General features: G+C 34.0%; 1 protein-coding gene across 1 annotated transcript; it reads left to right on the top strand.

Moving 5' to 3' along the window:
• Nucleotides 1–338: 338 nt before the first annotated feature.
• LOC107085975 (troponin I, slow skeletal muscle-like) lies at nucleotides 339–4539 on the top strand. The gene is made up of 8 exons (XM_015376680.1): nucleotides 339–416; nucleotides 903–934; nucleotides 1037–1078; nucleotides 1461–1502; nucleotides 2565–2696; nucleotides 2771–2860; nucleotides 3904–4086; nucleotides 4211–4539. Exons 3-8 carry the CDS (start codon nucleotides 1058–1060, stop codon nucleotides 4310–4312), a joined length of 570 nt encoding a protein of 189 aa, XP_015232166.1. The 5' UTR covers nucleotides 339–416; nucleotides 903–934; nucleotides 1037–1057; the 3' UTR covers nucleotides 4313–4539.
• Nucleotides 4540–19026: the final 14487 nt, after the last annotated feature.

The raw sequence follows: 19026 nt of genomic DNA, 5'->3' as shown, positions 1-19026 counted from the left end.
AATTTAATTAGTTTTTACCATGGTTTCTATTAAAATGGATTGAATGTGACTTTTTGATTAGTTTGTATTTGAATATGTTTAATGACAGTTGTTCTGAAGTAATTAAAAGCATTTATGAATTGAAATAAAATTGTGTTATTGTGATTGTTTTCCTTCAAAGAGACTTAAAATGTCATTTTAGATGAGAGGGAAGAGGGGCCACGATTGGGGTAGAGGCCAGGATAGAGCATTATTCTTTCAGTGGAGTTATTACAGTGTTAGAGAGCTGATATTCCCCTCTTGGTCTGGTGCCAGAGCATTCTTCAGACCAGACGTTATATTTACTGTCCACTCACCACCCCTCTCGTATAAAAAGCTTTCCATTGTCTGGAGCAGCTGCTGTTTGACTCAACGCGTCGGAAGACATTCATTCAAAGGTAAACTCATTTTGGATTTGGTTTTAATTATTATTTATTCTTGATCTGCGCTGCTTTTTCTATCTTTTTGATTCAGATTAAACTGTTTTTGGAGGTTGTGCATCTAGAGATATGTATCAAAACTTAAGTTTATCATGAGCTTTAATAATCATCAGACCTTAATGGCTACAGTTCACCAGGTTTAATGTAGTTAAACATTTTTCTCTATTCATGTATGTATTTATCACTCTCGATCTGCTGAGAAGATGCACATGCAAAATCTATGCTTTAACTTAGATGATAAAAGCAAACTATTATTTCAGAGGCTGGGCACAAAACCTTGATGGAGCTAAACACAGGACACACAAAGCAGTTCTTGTTTGCTCATGCTTTAATGAAAAGGAATTGAGGGTCACAGTCTCTCAATAGATAATAATACTTAGAATAATGATAGAAATTGTGAATTTTTTTATGAAATATCATTTATCTGTATCATTTCCCTTTTAGGTGTTTCATTCTGTGATTACAGGTGAACAGAGGTGACACAATCCTGCTTCTACTCATTTTCATATTATTCTTATACAGTCTAAAATGTTGGTCTTTATATGAGCAGTGTCATTTATTCTTGTTTGTTGTTTCAGGACCTCCAAAGATACACAGCCATGAATCCCAAAGGGGATAAGGTGAGCCAGCTATGTTCCACTGTGTTAATCCTCTCTGCATGGACAGAGGACACATTGTCCTTACAGACATGGCAAAGATGTGGCAGCGGTTATCAGTCAAAATTGCCATCGACATCCCTGAGAGCTTTCCGCTTGACTTCATCCTAATAATAAAGTGTTATCTTTACACATGTGGCTGCAGCGAGTGCTGCTGAACTTCTATAGGCATTGCTTTAGATTAAACAGTTGACAACTTGCTTGGTCATTTAAGTGATTGAAAAAAAAGATCTAAGTTAAAATGTTTAGCAGTTGAAAAAATATACAAGTTTAAGAACTGAGCAGAAACATCTGATTTGTTCAGCTTGTGTTGTGTAATTACACTGACAAATTTCTTTTCCCACAGCCGAAGTCGAAGATTTCGGCTTCCCGTAAGCTCTCCCTCAAAGTGAGTGTCAAATTTTGAGTTCTTTTTATGTTTTCTGACTACTACATCCAGATATACTGCTGTCATTCTCTTTAGATAACCTGGTAACTTCATAGAGGACATAGCAAAAGTGTTTCCTTTGATCTTTTTTTCAAGTTCAAATAAAAAAAGAGATTTTACAGAGTTTGGTAACAGTTTAAACTATAAATGTTTTTAGACATTTTTACAAATAAAATCTTGAAGGTCCTCCCTCTTTATCAATTCTTTTTATAACCATTATTCCCTGCAATTAAAGTTGCCTATAGTCGTGCAAAAGTGTCTCTACTAGCATTGCACATCTAAACAGATCACATTTTATCACCATCTTTATTGCAAGATATTTTCATATAATTCAGATTGGATAGAAAGCATAAACAAGTAGGAATTCAGCTTTCATGCTTGGAAAAAAAAGGCTTTCCATAGAACAATACTGCCACTACTATACTTCACTGTGTGATGGTGAGCATTGTCAGCTTAAGCCAGAAACACAATTTTTTATATAGGTGAGAATGTTCAATTTTGGTCTCATATTACTTGGCTTGTAGGAACCTGAAGGCAAGGCTTCTTTAAAAAAAAAAAAAAAAAGATTTCTTCTTAACACCCTTCCAAGACTGTCAGTAGAGGACTTATAATTGTCCTGTTGACAGATTTCCACATTTCATCATTTTCTTAATCTTCTAAAAACCTGAGGTCTGAACACCTGAGTTTGCATTTATTACAAACAGCTTAAATCTACACACTACTTAAATGACCTTTGGATGCTATAAATAGTGCTACAGTTTATTTAGTATTAAAGAAAAGAGGGATGGGCACATATGTCACCTTTTTTCAGATTTATCTTGATAGAAACAGTTGAAAACAATGTACACTTTCCCTTAGGCACAACTTTATATATTTCCTTTACATGAAATCTATAGAAAACACATCAAAGATAATGCTTGTAACAGAGAAACATAAGAAAAGGTTAAAAGGGAAGGAAGTAGGGGCGGGGTTTTACTTTTCAATGGCTCAGCCTTCTGATTGTCAACTGTTTCACCTGATCAGATACTGCTCCTCCAAAAAGCATGTGATGATCTGGAGAAGGAGCGACAAGAGCGGGAGGAGGAGAAGGGGCGCTACCTGAAGGAAAAGTTGCCTCCTCTGCAGCTGTCTGGTTTGTCACTAGATGAGCTCCAAGTAAGACATATATGACTTTTCATGCTTAACAATAAATTACTTATTTTACTAATATATCTAAACATCCCTTTAAGAAACTCTGCAAACAGCTTCATGAAAAAATTGACATTGTGGATGAAGAGAGGTATGACTGTGAACATAAAGTCAGCAAACACAACAAAGATGTAAGTAACTACTTTATAATGTCTTACATTTGTAATATACGTATCTCTACATTCCTGCAAAGCATGAGCCCAAACAAAAAGTTTCATTTTTAAGTCGGCTTAGTCTAAGTTTTTTTTTTATTATTGAGGAAGAAAAAAACAAAAATAAACCTATAAGACATTGCAAGAAAAACTGATTACTTCCTGGGTTATGCTACATGATCCCAATAGGATTCAGGCCAAGGAACACAAATTTTGTGTTCTTGTTTTCTTTGTCATTCAGAAGCAGACTTGCAGTTTGTTGGATTATTGTTCTTCTTCAGAACCCAAATGCATTTTAGTTCTAGGTCACAAACAGATGGCCGGACATTTTCCTTCAGAATTTTTTAGTAGGTTGCAGAGTTCATAGTTCCAATGTTTCCCATACATTTGTAAGTAATGGTATGATATTATTACTATTTCAGAGGAAAGTTTATACTTTATTTCAGATGCAATAGGAATCAAGACTTCTTGCTTTAAGAGAATGGATGCAGGTTTAGAATTTTATTCCCTTCAAAAAAAAAAAACTGCACTTTGTGTTTGCTTTTGTTGGCTTATATTTAATATTTGAATTAATTCTACTTTTAGAAAAACTAAATATGCAAATGAAGATATCATGAAGAAGGAAAATATGTTTCTCTTTGGTGGAAATTAGATGATGGTGTCTTGTATTCATATGTTATTGATATCTTAGTATCTGTTTAATTTTTTTTTTGTTTATTTTTTAATAACTTTTGAAATAAAATGTTTTTCTATTACTTTTTTTTAAAAACATTTACTCAATACATGAATGTAAATAAAATTGTGCCATATCTGGGGGGTTAAAGGAAGAAATATATAGGTATTATAGTTCAATATATGTATTAATAAACAAGAAAAACATTTTTCTAGATTTCAAACGTTTCTTCAGATTAGTTATTTTCTCTGTTAATATCAAAATAAAAATCTGAATAAAATCTGAGTATTGGAAATTATTAGAAGGAAATTAACAGGATATTTACATATTTTTTCAAATGTTGCTTTAGATTCATGAACTGAAGCTGAAAGTCCAAGATCTTGGAGGCAAGTTTAAAAAACCTGCCCTCAGGAAGGTGAGGGTCTCTGCAGATGAGATGATGCGAGCTCTACTGGGCTCCAAACACAAGGGCTCAATGGACCTGAGAGCAAACCTGAAGTCTGTGAAAAAGGAGGATGTCAAACAGGACAAGGTGCAAAAGCAATACTTGATTTGCCTTTTTTGTCTTTAGATCAGAAAATTATTTTGATTTAAAAACAAACAAAAAGGTCTTAGTATTTTTTCTCTGTTTTAAAGCATTTCATCCTCTTTCCCAGGTGCTTACCAGCGAAGTGGGTGACTGGCGTAAAAATGTGGAAGCCATGTCAGGCATGGAGGGCCGTAAGAAGATGTTCGACACTGGTGGTGGAGCTCAGTGAGATGCTGCAGCCAGCCAAGACATGATTCAGTCCTCTGAGAGCAGAAAAAAAAACATGCCTTACTTACCTTAAAGCTAGCTGACATTTACTTAGAGGTTTTCCATTACAATCCCTCAAAGCACATGTATACTAAGATAAGTAGAGACCCAGCATTTCTTTTTTATTTTTGTTATGAAACCCAGCAAGCAAAGACAAGTTTAATAAAAAGATACAGTTAACATCTTTCATCCATGTCTGTGGTTGATTTTATCATGTTTCACTTTCCTGAAACCTGTTTATCTGCAGTATGTGATGCACTAATGAGAGCAATGAGGTAGTGATGAATAATAAAAAAAATATATAAAAAACAGGAAGGGGAAAGAACAGATTTTCCCTGCATCCCAAATAGAGCCCTCTATTTCTATGTTTGTAATTGCTAAATTAGCAAATAAAATAAAGCATTAAATCTCTTCAGTGTACAAAAACATTACTTTGAAAGGAAGAAGTTTCAAGTAAAAGCCCAAAAATGAACAAATTTATAATTGTTGCTTTATGCTTTGCTTGCATTACTATAGTTCCTCTGCATGTGTCACTGGGCTGAGTGGTCTTCAAATGACTCAACACCCAAAAGTGTCATTTAAAGTATGACAGTAATGCCAATGATAGCCTTGTGTCCCTCAAAGTGTGTGATGCAGACTTTTATGGACGGGTGTGAACGAGTGGGTGTGAAACAGGCTCACTATAGTAAGTGAAAGCAGCTTCAAAATGTTTTCTCTGAACACATAAAGACTGTCGACCAAAACTAATAAATCCTCTTTACGTTTTTAAAACCTATAATGTAATAAACGCCCAAACTTGTTGTATTTGTAATTTTTGATTTGTGATAGTCTAGCAAAAAGCAGAACATAATGGTTAAGTGGAAAGAAAACTTAGCTTTTAAATTGCAGATTTAAACTTTGAAAAGTGTAAAAAACATGTTTCTAATCCCTTTACCCTACCACCCCTAAAATAAAACCCAATGCAAATCAATCTCAGAGTCTGGCATGAAATTAGGAAAAACTTTTCATCAAAATAATTTCCATTTGCTAAAAAGGTGACAAACAATATCAGGATTAGAAGTGCTGACCTCCATTAGTCTGGTTTATCCTTAATTCAAAAGTACACCAGTATAAACATATTCACAGACACGTTTAACTTTTTTAACATGCTGGTTAAAGCTGGGATTTTTTATTATTTGCAAGTAAATGACTCATGCACTGAGCTGAAAGGGTACATCAGAAAAGATGAATGCAGGAAAAAAAGGCGCTGATGCCTCTTTATAAATGCAAACTTGGTCTAAATGTTAGCTTTGCTGATACTGTAGCAGACAGCTAAACGTAATTTTAATGGGATAATAGACCAGGGGAATTTTGTAAAGTAAAGATAATCAGTAGTAAAAACTTTACATTTTTTTTTTTTTTTTAACTTTTTAAACACATGTTGGATAACCAGTCTTCACTATGGCTGCTCTCAATCCAATTCCCTTTAATTAGGCCTGCCTTTCCCAGTGGTTGAAAATTAACCCTAACCATTATGTTCTTATCACCATGCTCTACTGAAGGGTAAGTGCTTCCGGAGTTTCCTGTTTCTCCTTTTTTCATAAATTAAGACTCAATCACTGTGGCCCAACAATCAGTTCTTGTTTCATGTGACCACAAAATAGAAAGTCAGAATGATTTTCTTTGCCAAAGTGTGTGCTGTTATATTGAGATGAAATGTGGAAGCTAGCATGTGAATGAATGTTTGGGACTTCCAAGAAAAAATTACTGATTGTCAATGAAGACACTTTTTCTCCATAAAAAAAGCGTTGACTATAAAGTATTAAACAGACAAAAACTTGAGCAATATTTTCATAAATACTTTAGTAATGCAGTTATGTGGGAAATTATGGTGTATCTGGAAATTCTGGCAGTCTGGGTAAACAAGTGATTTAAAATATTTATAATAGGGTAAAAGCAAACACAAGGTGTGACAGGGGTGTTAGATTAATTAACTGTTGTCACCCATTACCTTTACTCTCCTCATTATTGATCCTCCCAGTGATTGATGGATACAACTAAATCTTTCCAGGCTTTATTAAGATGCAGCTGTTAAAAAGCTCTTTCTTGTTCTAAATAAGTAGAGCATTTGAAGAACAGCAACCATAATGTAGAGGTTCTTTGTTTAGCTAATTTTTTTCCTTTTATATTATTCTATATTATATTGGTTAAAGTAAAAACTGTGATTTCAGGAGAAAGATGCTGACATTGCAAGTGGAACCCCAACCCTCGTTAGCTCATGGTCTCCTCAGAGCTACTGCTGGAGCAGCCTGTCGGAAAATATTAATGGTCTTGCATCCATGAAAGAATAGCTGTTCTCAGAGTCTTGACACGTGGCTTTTTTTTGCAGCTCAGAGCTTCAGTCCTAAAGTTCAAAGATTCTTTGTGGATTTTGACCAGAGCTCCTAAACCTTTCATAAACCTCGGTCTATGCTGACACTTAAAGAAACTGCTGACAGAGAAGAAACTGCAAAATTTGGACTTAAAAAAATCCGTATCCCTCCTACTTCTAAAACGTCTTATATTTACCTATCTTTTTCTCTTTTGTCTTCACTTTCTCATTGACTTTGCAATGTTAGAAATCAATAATGAATAATGAATTTTACCCTTTACTATGCAGCCTATAGAAACAGCCTGTAGTATGTTTGTTCTCTATTTGCCCCTCTGTACAATAAGGAACTGGGGTGTTGATTTGCTTCATTAGGCTGATATAAAATACTGAAATTAACTAGTAGTTTTTTTTTTTTTAAACACAAATACAGATACTATGTGCATTTTATTGCACCAAAACGAGAATCTAAAAAAAAAAAAAAAAAAAATGCATGTTACGATTATGAAACTGTGAACTACATTCTCACTGCATGAAAGGAAGTGACGTTTTGCACCGGCTCCCTACTTCAGAGCTGTTTAAGAGCAAATAACACCCAAACATAAAACAAATACTTTTCTATAACAATTTAATGTTTGATCACATTTGATTTATGTATCGTATGAATTTATTGGTGCTCACAGATGCTTTTTTGAGAATAAGAAACATTAATAAGGAGGCACTTGCTGAAAAACAAAATAAATGTAAATATTTTTTACTAAAGTAAAGTTTTTAGTGATGTTTACTAGATGGAAGATCGACCTACTTTATTGCTGCAACTAGAGCCATGGAATAGAATAGAATAGAATAGAATAGAATAGAATAGAATAGAATAGAATAGAATAGAATAGAAACGCCTTTTATTGTCCCACAATGGGGAAATTCTGGTGTTTACAGCAGCAAAAAGATTATAGAAAAAATGGTGACACAAATATGAATCTTAGAAAATTGTATAAGAATAACATAATAGTAAAGAGTTAAAAAACAGTCAATAAAATATTGTACTGTAAAGTGTCTTAACAATATAAATACTGCACACCTGGCGAATAGATAACCAATATACAGCTATGGACATTTTTACATGAATGGATATTTGAAAATAGCAGCAACATCAGAGATGTGCAAATTGACAGCAGCATCTTATTTAACTGTGGTCACTTTTCAGTTTTAACACTTCAAGCTACTTGTTAAAGAGCAACTTAGGTTTCAGTATTCAGTCACTGCCTTAAAATAGATTCAAATGTGGGCACATTTACAAACATCAAGTTATGATATCCAGAGTGCATTTCTTTCAGCACCTTGTAAAGGAGACTCTGCAGTGTAAAGGTCTTGAAATGGCATTTGCTATGGATTCATTTCCCAAACCTGGAATCAGGCAGAGATCATGTGATGCAACTAACAGATCACTTTGAAATTAGGTAAGAGTACCACTTGGTGGCAGCAAAGAGCTGCAGGAACACAGTGGTGCTTGTAATTGCAGTTTAATTTTGGAATCCAGCAGCCTTATTTAACATATTGGCACACAGTTGTACAAACAGTCCTAAAATAAAAGTTATTGTATACAACAGGTACACAATAACAAGACAAGAAAATTTAGAACAACACAACACAGTTAGTTTGGTTATAAAAAATGCGGTTATGAAAAAACTCCTTTGAAAAACATTTGTCTGCTATCTAAGCAGCAATCATTTATGCTGCTATTACAAACAGTAAGGTAAGATAAAAAGGCATGTCCAAAGGTTACTTTTAAATGATACAACAAATAGTTATGACTCTTAATCAACCATGAAGTGGTGTCTGTACCATTACTATCTGTTTGGGAGGCATGAAAATATCAAGCATTTTACATTCCATCAAACATACATATGTAGAACTTTTCAACATTATCCTGCCAAAAATAATGTAATCACATGAAGTATATCTTTTTTTTCAAAGCAGTACTGGCTTTTTAAGGCCCTACTCATCTTTGATGGCGCCTACCACAAAGAAGAGAACTAGGAACATTTGAAAATTGGTGAGGTATACCACAGAGAGTGCAGGAGGAGTCGGTGGAGAAGCGGCATAAGACAGATACCGCAAATTAGGAATAAATATGTGGAAAAGTTTTATCCACCATGTGTCCCTCTCCTATTAAAAAAAAAAAACCCTATGCACCTTTGTTAGAGGGTCCACATTGGATGTTTTGGTACAATAATTAAAATGAAATCACAACAGAAAGAGTTTCCTGTAAACAAAAAGCAACCGTCCATTTTTGCAATTTTGCATTTTGCATTTGCATTTTGCAATGTGACAATTATAACAGACTTCTAGACTACTTTGATTGATGGATGATGGATTATTTGCTAAAAAAATAAAGTGAAAGTGAATGGTGATCCAGGCTGTGTGATCTATTAAAGCAACTTTAGTTACTTTAACACTGGTGTTTCATGCTCTGCTGTGAACAGGCTGGGGCAGCTGAAACAGCAAACAGGAAGGAGCGAAACATCACATAAATACAGAGTGCAACAAAAGATAAAATGCAGTTAGATATGGGCTCTTTATTACTTATGACCTTCAGATTGTATTTATATTGCGAAAATATTATCTAACAAGTAAAACGATTTTGGGAAATTCCTCCTTCAAATGATCGCCTGCAGAAAAGATTCTTTAGAATAGAATAAATAGCATCAGACTGTTAGGTTTAATGGCTAAAACTAACAGAAAAAAGCACAATCACACACTCATTTCAAAATGCTATTCTAAATCTAGAAGTGTTAATTGGATTTTACTCAAGGGATTATTCAAATTAGCATAAACAGACAGTAGATAGAAAGGATGAAAAATCAAATGATAAAGACGAATAATCCGAATGAACCAGGAGAACGATTTAGAGCTAAATGAGACTAAGTGGAAATAAAGGAGCAGGTTCCCTACTGGGCCAAACATATTCAACCATTTAAGCCCTCTTTATAACTAAATCTTCATTAGAAACTGAAATTAGCAATCATCACTATAATAGCTCTATAATTAGAGGTAGATTAGACCTTAAAGATGTATTTACATTTTCTTAAATTTAAACTGTTTTTCATTTCAGGGCATACAAACTTTCCACCTGTTAATCCCTATTTCACTGTATCCCCTGTAGCAAAGCTTTCTTTATGGTTTGCTATATCATCCCTTCAAAAAACACATAGTGCACTTATGTATTGCTCTATTTCACACCAACACATTTTAGGTAGTTTAACAAAATTGTATTTTTATCAAGTTATAAAACCCCCCCAAAAAAATCAAATATTCAGTTTTTTAATCTTTTTTTTTTTATTCATTCAATGAAAAACATACAGTAAGAATCCTGTTTGTGATTTAGTGATAACCAAAAAAAAAACATAAAATAAAATAAAACATAATGTTCAATTTCAAAGAAAAAAAGGTTTCATCATAAACCAATAAGCAGAAGTATTTTCTGTCTTTGAGTTTGTTTCGCCGCTGTTTCATCACCTTCCATCAGCAGGCAGGCCTTAATCTTCCATTATCTCTGAAATGTTTTTGCATCGTTATTGCATAATAGTAAAGAGACAAAAAAATTATTTTACCTGTAGCATGTGGATTTAGTAAACCCTTAAAATAGGCTTTTTGCTTACATAAAAAATTAAGGTCCAAAAAATTACTTGTCCAATTTGCATTTCTATGATGTCATGGTGTTCTGTACAAGAGACTTCCATTAAGCATTTTGAGTACTGTACATTATATCTCATTAGAAAAATCAATTATTGTTTTCATCCCTCATAGTTCACACTTTTGCTTCTGTCACCCCTGATAAGTTAAGTTAATTTACTATAAGCACCCATCGCCTTTCTCTTCTGTCTTTATTGATCTTCCTTAGGGCAGAAGAGGTGGATTGTTATTGGTTTTGGAAAAGAAAGCTGGGCAGGGGTCAACAAGATGCAGCCATGATGAGACCCTCCTTTGTTTTCTCAAGTGGAAGATTTCAAGAAAAAGCAGTAATATTGTAAAGTTCAAAACATCAGTATAAAGTTTAAAAAGTCAACTGATTTTGCAAGCAGAACACCAACCCTGGAGTCTAGTCTAATCTAGTCTAGTGTATATCTGGTGTGAGGCTGCAGCTAACAATTATTTTGGAAATCGATTAATCTTTTGATAATTTTTTCGATTAATAATTGGATATCCAAACGTTCATCAAAAATTATTATTATTATTATTATTTTTTTACAGAATTCAACACGGTGAAACTAAACCTTTTCCCCTTATGAGTTCTGGATAAAGCATATTGACAAAAATATATATTTTTTATCTTAAATGTTTGCAAAATGTTTATATATTTGTCTTCCAATTTTGGTATAATTTCTGCTCTAAGTTGGTCGCTGTGTTAGCTAAAGGCATGTTTTACAGTCTCTAAACTCCAGTTAACGATTAATCCCATTAATTGTTTCAGCCCTAATCTGTGTTACTTTGCCCGCCTCTAGGAGTGGCTATGTATACTTCCTCTTTTAAAATATCAATAGTTCTGGTACCATAAAAGATTTTTAAAAAATTGTCCACACAGAACAGCTTTGATCACTGTTAGGGTTTTTAGTTGCTTTTTGGTGATAGAAATAAAAAAAAATTAAATAGGAGTTTTTATATATTTTTTTATTTTGCACTCCTCAAGGTTTTTTTTTTTAAACTTTTCCTAAACTTCAGTCTATGTTGACACTGATAGAAACGACCACTGAAAGAGAATGTGCATCACATACAGGACTTTTAAATCCAGCTTCTATCACTGTTCTTAAGTATCACTTGCTACTATCCTCCTTTATCTTTATATTCTCCTTGACTTTGAGACATTAGAGAATCAATAAGAATAATGAACTATACTCAATCTTTTAACCAAATGGAAAAAAAAAATCTCTAATATTTTCCAGCTTCATTAAGTCCCTAACTAGTGTAGCTCATACAAGTTAATCTGTCTTTTAGTCTAAGACTAAATAATCTAAGCTGACTGCTTTGCAGGAATATTAATAACCTTGAACTGTGAATTCAATTCAAAAATATTTTATTGATCCAAAAGGGGATTTAAATGTTGCAGAAACTATTTCTTTTAACCAGTCATTGTAGGTGCTGATAGCTGTAGACAGGAGAGGTCTTCTGCAGAGGTCTGTCTTGCATCAAATCTGGAGAAGCCCTTGACTGAAAACACTGAAGAGAATAATGACATTTTTCCCATTAATCACATTACAATGAAATATTAAAATCGATTCCATTAGGTTTGCATGCAATAGATCAATAGAGAGAAGACATGCATATTCATAATAAAGTGATAAATGGTAAAAAAACAAAAAAAACAATTATAAATGCACATATCAGATAATTTACTGGACATCTGAGGAAATAAAAAAATAGTACAATATTTGATGACATCATAATGAGTAATTAATCTCTACCTAAAAATCCTGTTGTCATATTTTTTAAAAATGTCAAATTATTATTTCAAACTCTTCTGGATTTAACATTTATCCAAATTAGTTTACCTATTTCAACAGTTTATAACATCATTAGAGGCCAACAAGTTTTTCTTTCAATTATTGTAAAAAGTATTCATATTTCGGTGTTAAAGTATTAAACTTTTGCCGTGCTACATCCAGATATCTTAATGTATTTATTTGTATTTTATATATAAAAAAATGTTTGTCCATTCTGTCCATTCAATCTCCATACCATTGTATGGAAATAATCTATGAATCATGACCGTGAAATGTTACCAAATATTCTTAGTTGGTTAATCTCTGTACTTTAAACACATTTTAACACATTACCTTATTTTGATGCAAATAATTTTATCGTAACTGTGTGCATTTAGGGTCAGTTCTGTTTTTCCTTTAGAAAACTATCCCAAAAGCATTAGTGCCACCTGCATGTTTCCCCGGGAGATGTGTGTTTAGTTTTCCAACACACATAATGTTTGCATTTAGAACAAAGGGTCCCATTTTCATCTTATTGTAGAATTTTCTTTCAGCAATTTCTATTTATCTCAAGCTCTTTAAAAAGGGCCACATCTGAGGATTGCATAACTCAAAGTTTTGCTATTGAAAAATTCTTTCACTTGAGCTTTAATTCATTGCTGGTCTTCCATAGTTCCCTGGTGTCAGGTTGTGTGGAGGTTTTCAGAGGACCCCAATGCAGAGAGGGAAGCGGAGGTGGTTTCTTGCAGATTTAAGGAGTGTTGGCAACAAAAGCTTAAATCCAGAAATATATAATTCAATAACCAAGAAACCAGAACAAATGGGAACACATAGTTAGGGAAGGAATTAAGAGAATGCTCAAAACAGTTACTGGAGAGAAGGTGCACATGTGCCAAAAAGAACTAATACTGGAGTAATGGAGTCTAGGCGGAAGTTCAATTGAAGAAACAAATTTCTCTCCCTCATCCACCTGCGACACAGCCAATCACTATTGAACCACACCTCCACGAAAGCAAATCGACATCCAAAGTTCATCTTTAAAAGCCTCCGACACGCACCTGTCTGCTCCTGTGCGTTTCATCAGTGTCATTACTCCCGGACTCTTACTGCCTTCCCTGTCTCATCTTAACCAGTCCGGCAGAAGACCACCATGTTGAGCCTGGTTCTGCCAGAGGTTTCTTCCCAACGGGGAGTTTTTCCTCTCCACTGTCACGTCATGCTTGCTCATCATGGACAGGGTCGCTCAACCTTCATTATCGAACTGGACTTCTATCTTCCAGGTCCCTGAGTGAAGCTCTAGTATCAGCTCACGCAGTCCACTGGATCTCCCCATAAAGCTCAGCATACCGTCTCGCTAACCAGCAGTCTACAGACATCTATCTCCACTCCATCACCAGTTTCAGGCCTTGGGGGAAACAGCCCTATTCGTTGCTCCTGTTCATGGATATCTATCAAAATTAAGCGCTATGTTTCCTGCCGAGGTCTGAGTGCCAAAGACAAAGTAATTGAATCAATACATTTCTCCTAATTGTCTTTTCTCTTCGTGTGAGTTTTTCAGATTGAAATCTACTGATTGGGAGCAGGTGTGAACAGAAGGATCTAGAAGGGATCTAGGGGAAGAAGACTGACACAACGGGGCAACAGAACGCAAACAAGAAATACATAACAACTCAAATACAACCAGAAAAAAACTTGAATAACACAAAATGGAAATAAAAACCAATAAAAATTCAAAAGGAAAACAAGACCATGACACCTGGCCTCCTGCATAGAACTCTGTGTAATCTTTTTCCAAATTACTCACTAGTTTAGGTGGATTGCCATGTATTGGTAGGTTAGCAAAAGTGCCATACTATTTCCATGTTTGAATAGTAGATTGCTGAATGGATCCTGTTCTGGGAGATTGACCCCTGGTTGCCTTCTAATCTGCAGACGAATATACACGAGTTTGTGAGAACAACTGATGAAAATTGGTATTCAGTCCATTTCCATAACTTTGACAGGTGAGACAAACAGAGGGGTTCAACATTTTCTATGGCTTTTTGTTCCTTTACTGTTTTCAAAGTATAGCTTTCTGTTTCTCCAAATTCCACAACACTGCCACACAGTGCAATCTTCGTCTCTGTTAGATGGTGTATCAGTTGCATCTGAATAATGAGAAGAAATTCAGCAGGTGTGCTTTCATCCTCAGTAGCAAAGGCACCCTGGGGAGTAAGTCTATACTGTTAAAAGACAGCTTTGGAGTAAAGTTGTTGAGGAAGATCGGGTGATGGAGTGAAACTCTAGTGTTGCCAACGAACTTTTCAACTTTTGTCTTTCAGGTAACAGACGTTTTAAACTGGAGGAAAAATACCACTCCAGTTAAAATAGGAAATATTTTGCCAATGATATTTTGTACAACTTTTAAAGAACATTTATCACTAGATTCACCTGAAACTTGATCATTCATATCCCACATTGACACTCTCATCTTCTTTACTCCGATGGATGATATTCAACCACCTCAGGGACTGCTGACCTCTGGGATAATTGGTGTTAAAGGTGAGCTGCACCTTCTCCAGCAGTAAGGTCAGAACTTGCAGATATGAGCCTCACACCACAGTCACTCCCTGAACCATTTTCATCTCTTCTATCCTACTTGGGTTATTCGTTATTTTGGCTCTGAGCAGCAAGCATCCCATTTTACATTTTATGGAGCTTGTAAATGAGCCATATGGAAGCAGAGACCTGGCTGCACCCACACTGGCTCACCTCTGTGGTTTTAATATAAGTGTTAGACATTAAGTGTTAGACATTAAAAATATTTCCAAGTTGTTCCACGAAAATTAATACAACGTTGGGAGAAAATAAAAATTAAAATCTGACCTTATTATCTGAACAGAAACCCTTTAAACAGAATAAATTATAGCATTTTGTTAAGGTAACTCTAACATTACTTATATTAAAATAAACTGATACTCATGCTGTGTGCAGCATTTAAACATAATTAGAATTAATCATAAAGACACGTCTGTGAAAAAGTTTATTATTGGAAAAACAAAAAAAACAACGGTGTATTCCACCAAAAACTATATGCCGAATAAAGAATACTCATCATTAGCTTGCAGCTAAAAACAGCTCGTTTTATATAAATATTGTCATACCACCAGTCAATTTATAGTATTTCTGTTTGTATAACTCATAACTCTGACTTTGTAGATTTGAAGCAAATGTCACAGAAACGGTCTATTATTCAGTTATTAATAAGTGGTAATCCAGGTGAAAAGTCTCAAAATAAATATTCAACATTAAAAAAAATATCAACAAGACAATTTTACCCCGAGCCCGTTAAATTAAAGTCATTCATAGCCGCGAAAGTTACATTACTTTTAAATAAAACACAACTTATAATTTTTTTTCTCCATATTCATTATTCAGGAGATCTTTTGAAATTCTATCAAAAAATAGATTGTGTTTTTTTGTTTGTTTTGTTTGTAACCAATTAATACCAAGAGTTTCATATTTGACCTTTTTAGATCTCTACATTTTCGACTGATTTATACATTCAAATGTGCAGTGAACAAGCAATCCATTATAAGATGTACCACAAATGTGCAAAATACCTTAACTTAGATTATTAAATTTGCCTTTTTCTTGTCAGAATGTTCACTGTTTAAAAGAATAACATTTTCTGTCAGTAATTTCATGATTTAGACTTTAAATTGTTAAAATAAGGACAAAACTTAAACATTTCTTAAAGAGGAAGCATGGATTTTTTTTCATAAGATATTATTCAAAAAATAAATACAGTTTCCGAGCTAATATCATAATTATTGATCTAGAAACATATTTTTGCTTATTTAAAGTCATTCTATTGAGGAAACCCCGTTCAAATGTTCTTTAAAAACAACACAAAAACTTCTAAGTCTAACTTCTAAAAGTCTTATTATAATATATTCAAAACCATTAGTTGTCTCATTTATCATTTTATCATTCAAAAACTAAATCAACTTCGTCCATTTAGAGTAAACTATCAATTATCCAAGGCCTGGATCTTCAATTGTTTGTGTTTTCTTTGGTGCCAAGAATAAATGGTGTATGCAAATGTTGAGCAAGCTGACTGTACTTATTGCTATATGTCCAAACTGACTTTGTAGTAAATACTGATTGTAAATGATGCAGACAAAAAGTAGTTTACTAGATACAAGTTGAGTAATATGTTATGGAATAGTCTCAGATGGCTCCTAAAATTGTGCAAAAAGCCTAAAGGTAATCCATTCCAGCTATCCATAAAATGTAAATAAACTGAAAACAGTAGTTTCTACACCAGTGGTTTTTACACCAAAGATTTCAAGAACAGGTATGGTTTTTATGGTTTCGTCATGTTAGAGAAAAGTCATCAGGAGGTTCATATGCTCCTGATGGCATTTTTAAATTGATAGTTTTGTCTTCAACAATACGGTCATAATGGTCATCTCTGATTGGCGAAGAAAAAAACACCCTGTGGCAACATATCAAATATAATTGCATGATCCAACTATCAATAAGAATGTATTATGCTTATTAATGCAGGGCTGAAGGATTCAGAGAAGAGGCAGAATACAACAAATAGACAAGATTTTTATGATTAACTTATTATATTCCTGATACAGAACATTATCGATGACCCCTTACACCCCCATCATGGACTGTTCTCCCTGCTGCCCTCTGGGATGAGGCTTTGCAGCATCTGATGCAGTTACAGCCGATTCAGCAGCAGCTTTTTCCCCACCACCATCAGAGAGAGAACTGTTGAGAAAACTCTAAATCATGTCACAGACTCTGCATCACACTGATAACACCAAACCAAAACACTGCATATTTGCAGCATATATATTTAATGCTCCGAACTTCCATATCAATACATTTTTTTTTGCACCATGTTTTTTTTTCTCCCACACATTTGATCAGTGCTGCACTTTAAGAAATGGAAATGTCATGTTTCACTCTGTGTAGACAAGATGACAATATGCCTAGGTCTAAGTCTAAATCAGAGAGTAAACTCACAATTAAGCCCATTGTGCAATATTGTACTGTATTCCATAGAGATTTTCTTTTTTTCAGTGCTGTAATATGAATTATTATAATATTATGTATATTTCCAGTCATCATTTCTGGGAACATGAGGAATCCCAGATGAAACCCTAAATACTTTACCGCTCTTTGATGGTGAATAGAAAATTTCTCTAATCAGAATAAAAACGTTATCTGTAATGTTGTCTTGTCCCCTAAAAGGCTACCACCAACTGAAGATCTTACTTAGACAGACTTCATTGTCAGTTTGTAGACAGAGTTTATACAAAAAGAAATTTTCCTCAGTATAGCTCTCAAGACATTTCCATTTCTAAAGTGCAGCAGTGCTAAAATGTAAACATGCTGATCAAATGTAAAAAACAAAAAACAAAAAAACAAAAGTCAAGTTGAGAACTTTAAAACATGCTTAAATAATATAACATTGACCCAAGATTTAAAAAAATCTCTCTTAATATTCCAAGACTGGAAAGAGTACAACACAACTATAAACCAATATTTACTTAAACGGTAAGAGAATGTGCATCATATTCTGGGAAAAGGTCATTCTGGGAAAATGATAGTCAAAGAAGCAGCCATAAAGTCCATAATAACTGTCAGAGATGTCATGAGATGTTAACTCTTGAGAAAGTTACTTTATGTACTCTGGAAATATGATATTAATGGAAGAAGTGCAAAAGGGAAGCCAAAATCATGTCCTGATTTTGGTTTCGAAAGCCATGTTGACCACACCTACACTTCCAATGGAGTTTCACAATAATTTACTGACAAATCTGCGAGCAGTTTAGTGTGATTCTCTGAATTCGGTGCACTTTGTGTCCCCAAAGGTTTACCTCAAAGATTTTCATATAAGGTAAACAATAAAGAGAATTTAAAAAGAACAAATGGAAAGATCCACGTGTCTCTGCTTTATAACACACATCTATATCCTAAAATTTAAATTTTTAAAGATTTTATGGGCTGCAGAAGATCAGAGGTAAGTGAGATGAGCATGTCCCCTCGCACCTAAAGTACTTTTTCACTGAATGTAAAACAAATAAAATAGCTAGAATAATCTAATTTTTTTCTGCTAAAATTATTATTTGCATGTTTACTCAAAGCTGAATAAAAGAAATATGAGAAAAATAAACAAATTATTGACAAAATAGCACTATTTGATCATGTCCCTCAGTTTTTGTTCAACCCTGTAACGGCATACCAATGTTCCCTTTTTTAAAATATTGGTTCAGTCCAACTTCAACCACACACAGGAAGTGACATCCCTCAACTCTTTTCCTACTCAAACTGTGAAGAGAGGTAAGTGTAAAGCTTACTTTCTCACCTACATTTCATCGTTTTTATCAATAAATTTGCATCGTCAACCTCAACTTTTCAACACTGTTACATGTATAAATGATATTTAATATTGTTTGGGAAAAATAAAACAATTATCTTTGAAAAATACTTGAATTTCTTGTTTTCCACATGCCATAAGCTACACCATACTGCTAGCTAATGTGGACTTATGACTACTTTTGGCTTTAATCTTCAACCCTGTAACATTCATCCCCATAACAAAAAACACTGTTACGGGGTTGAATTATTGTTACGGGGTTGAAGTTTTTTCTGTTGTTAAGCAAGTTAGTCCCTTTTCTCTAAATGTTATTTCATACATTATTTTCAGATATCTGATGGCTAAATCAAATGCAGAGAGGCAAAGAGAATACAGGGTGAGAAGAAATGCAGATTCACAGAGAAGAGAAGAATACCTCAGGAAAGAGCGTGAGCGATGGAAAAAAGATAGAGAAGCAAAGAAATCAATCA

This window comes from Cyprinodon variegatus, unplaced genomic scaffold (assembly GCF_000732505.1).
Source record: "Cyprinodon variegatus isolate N-32 unplaced genomic scaffold, C_variegatus-1.0 Scaffold139, whole genome shotgun sequence".
NCBI classification, from domain to species: Eukaryota; Metazoa; Chordata; class Actinopteri; order Cyprinodontiformes; family Cyprinodontidae; genus Cyprinodon; species Cyprinodon variegatus.
The sequence above is the reverse complement of the archived record's forward strand: the minus strand, read 5'-3'. Positions and strand labels throughout refer to the sequence as shown.

Bases quoted from the DNA above. Each gene is read 5' to 3' on its own strand.
- LOC107085975 (XM_015376680.1), top strand. From the start codon at position 1,058: ATGAATCCCAAAGGGGATAAG. The intron at 1,079-1,460 runs GTGAGCCAGCTA...CTTTTCCCACAG, and splicing joins TGAATCCCAAAGGGGATAAG to CCGAAGTCGAAGATTTCGGC. The intron at 2,697-2,770 runs GTAAGACATATA...CATCCCTTTAAG, and splicing joins TGTCACTAGATGAGCTCCAA to AAACTCTGCAAACAGCTTCA.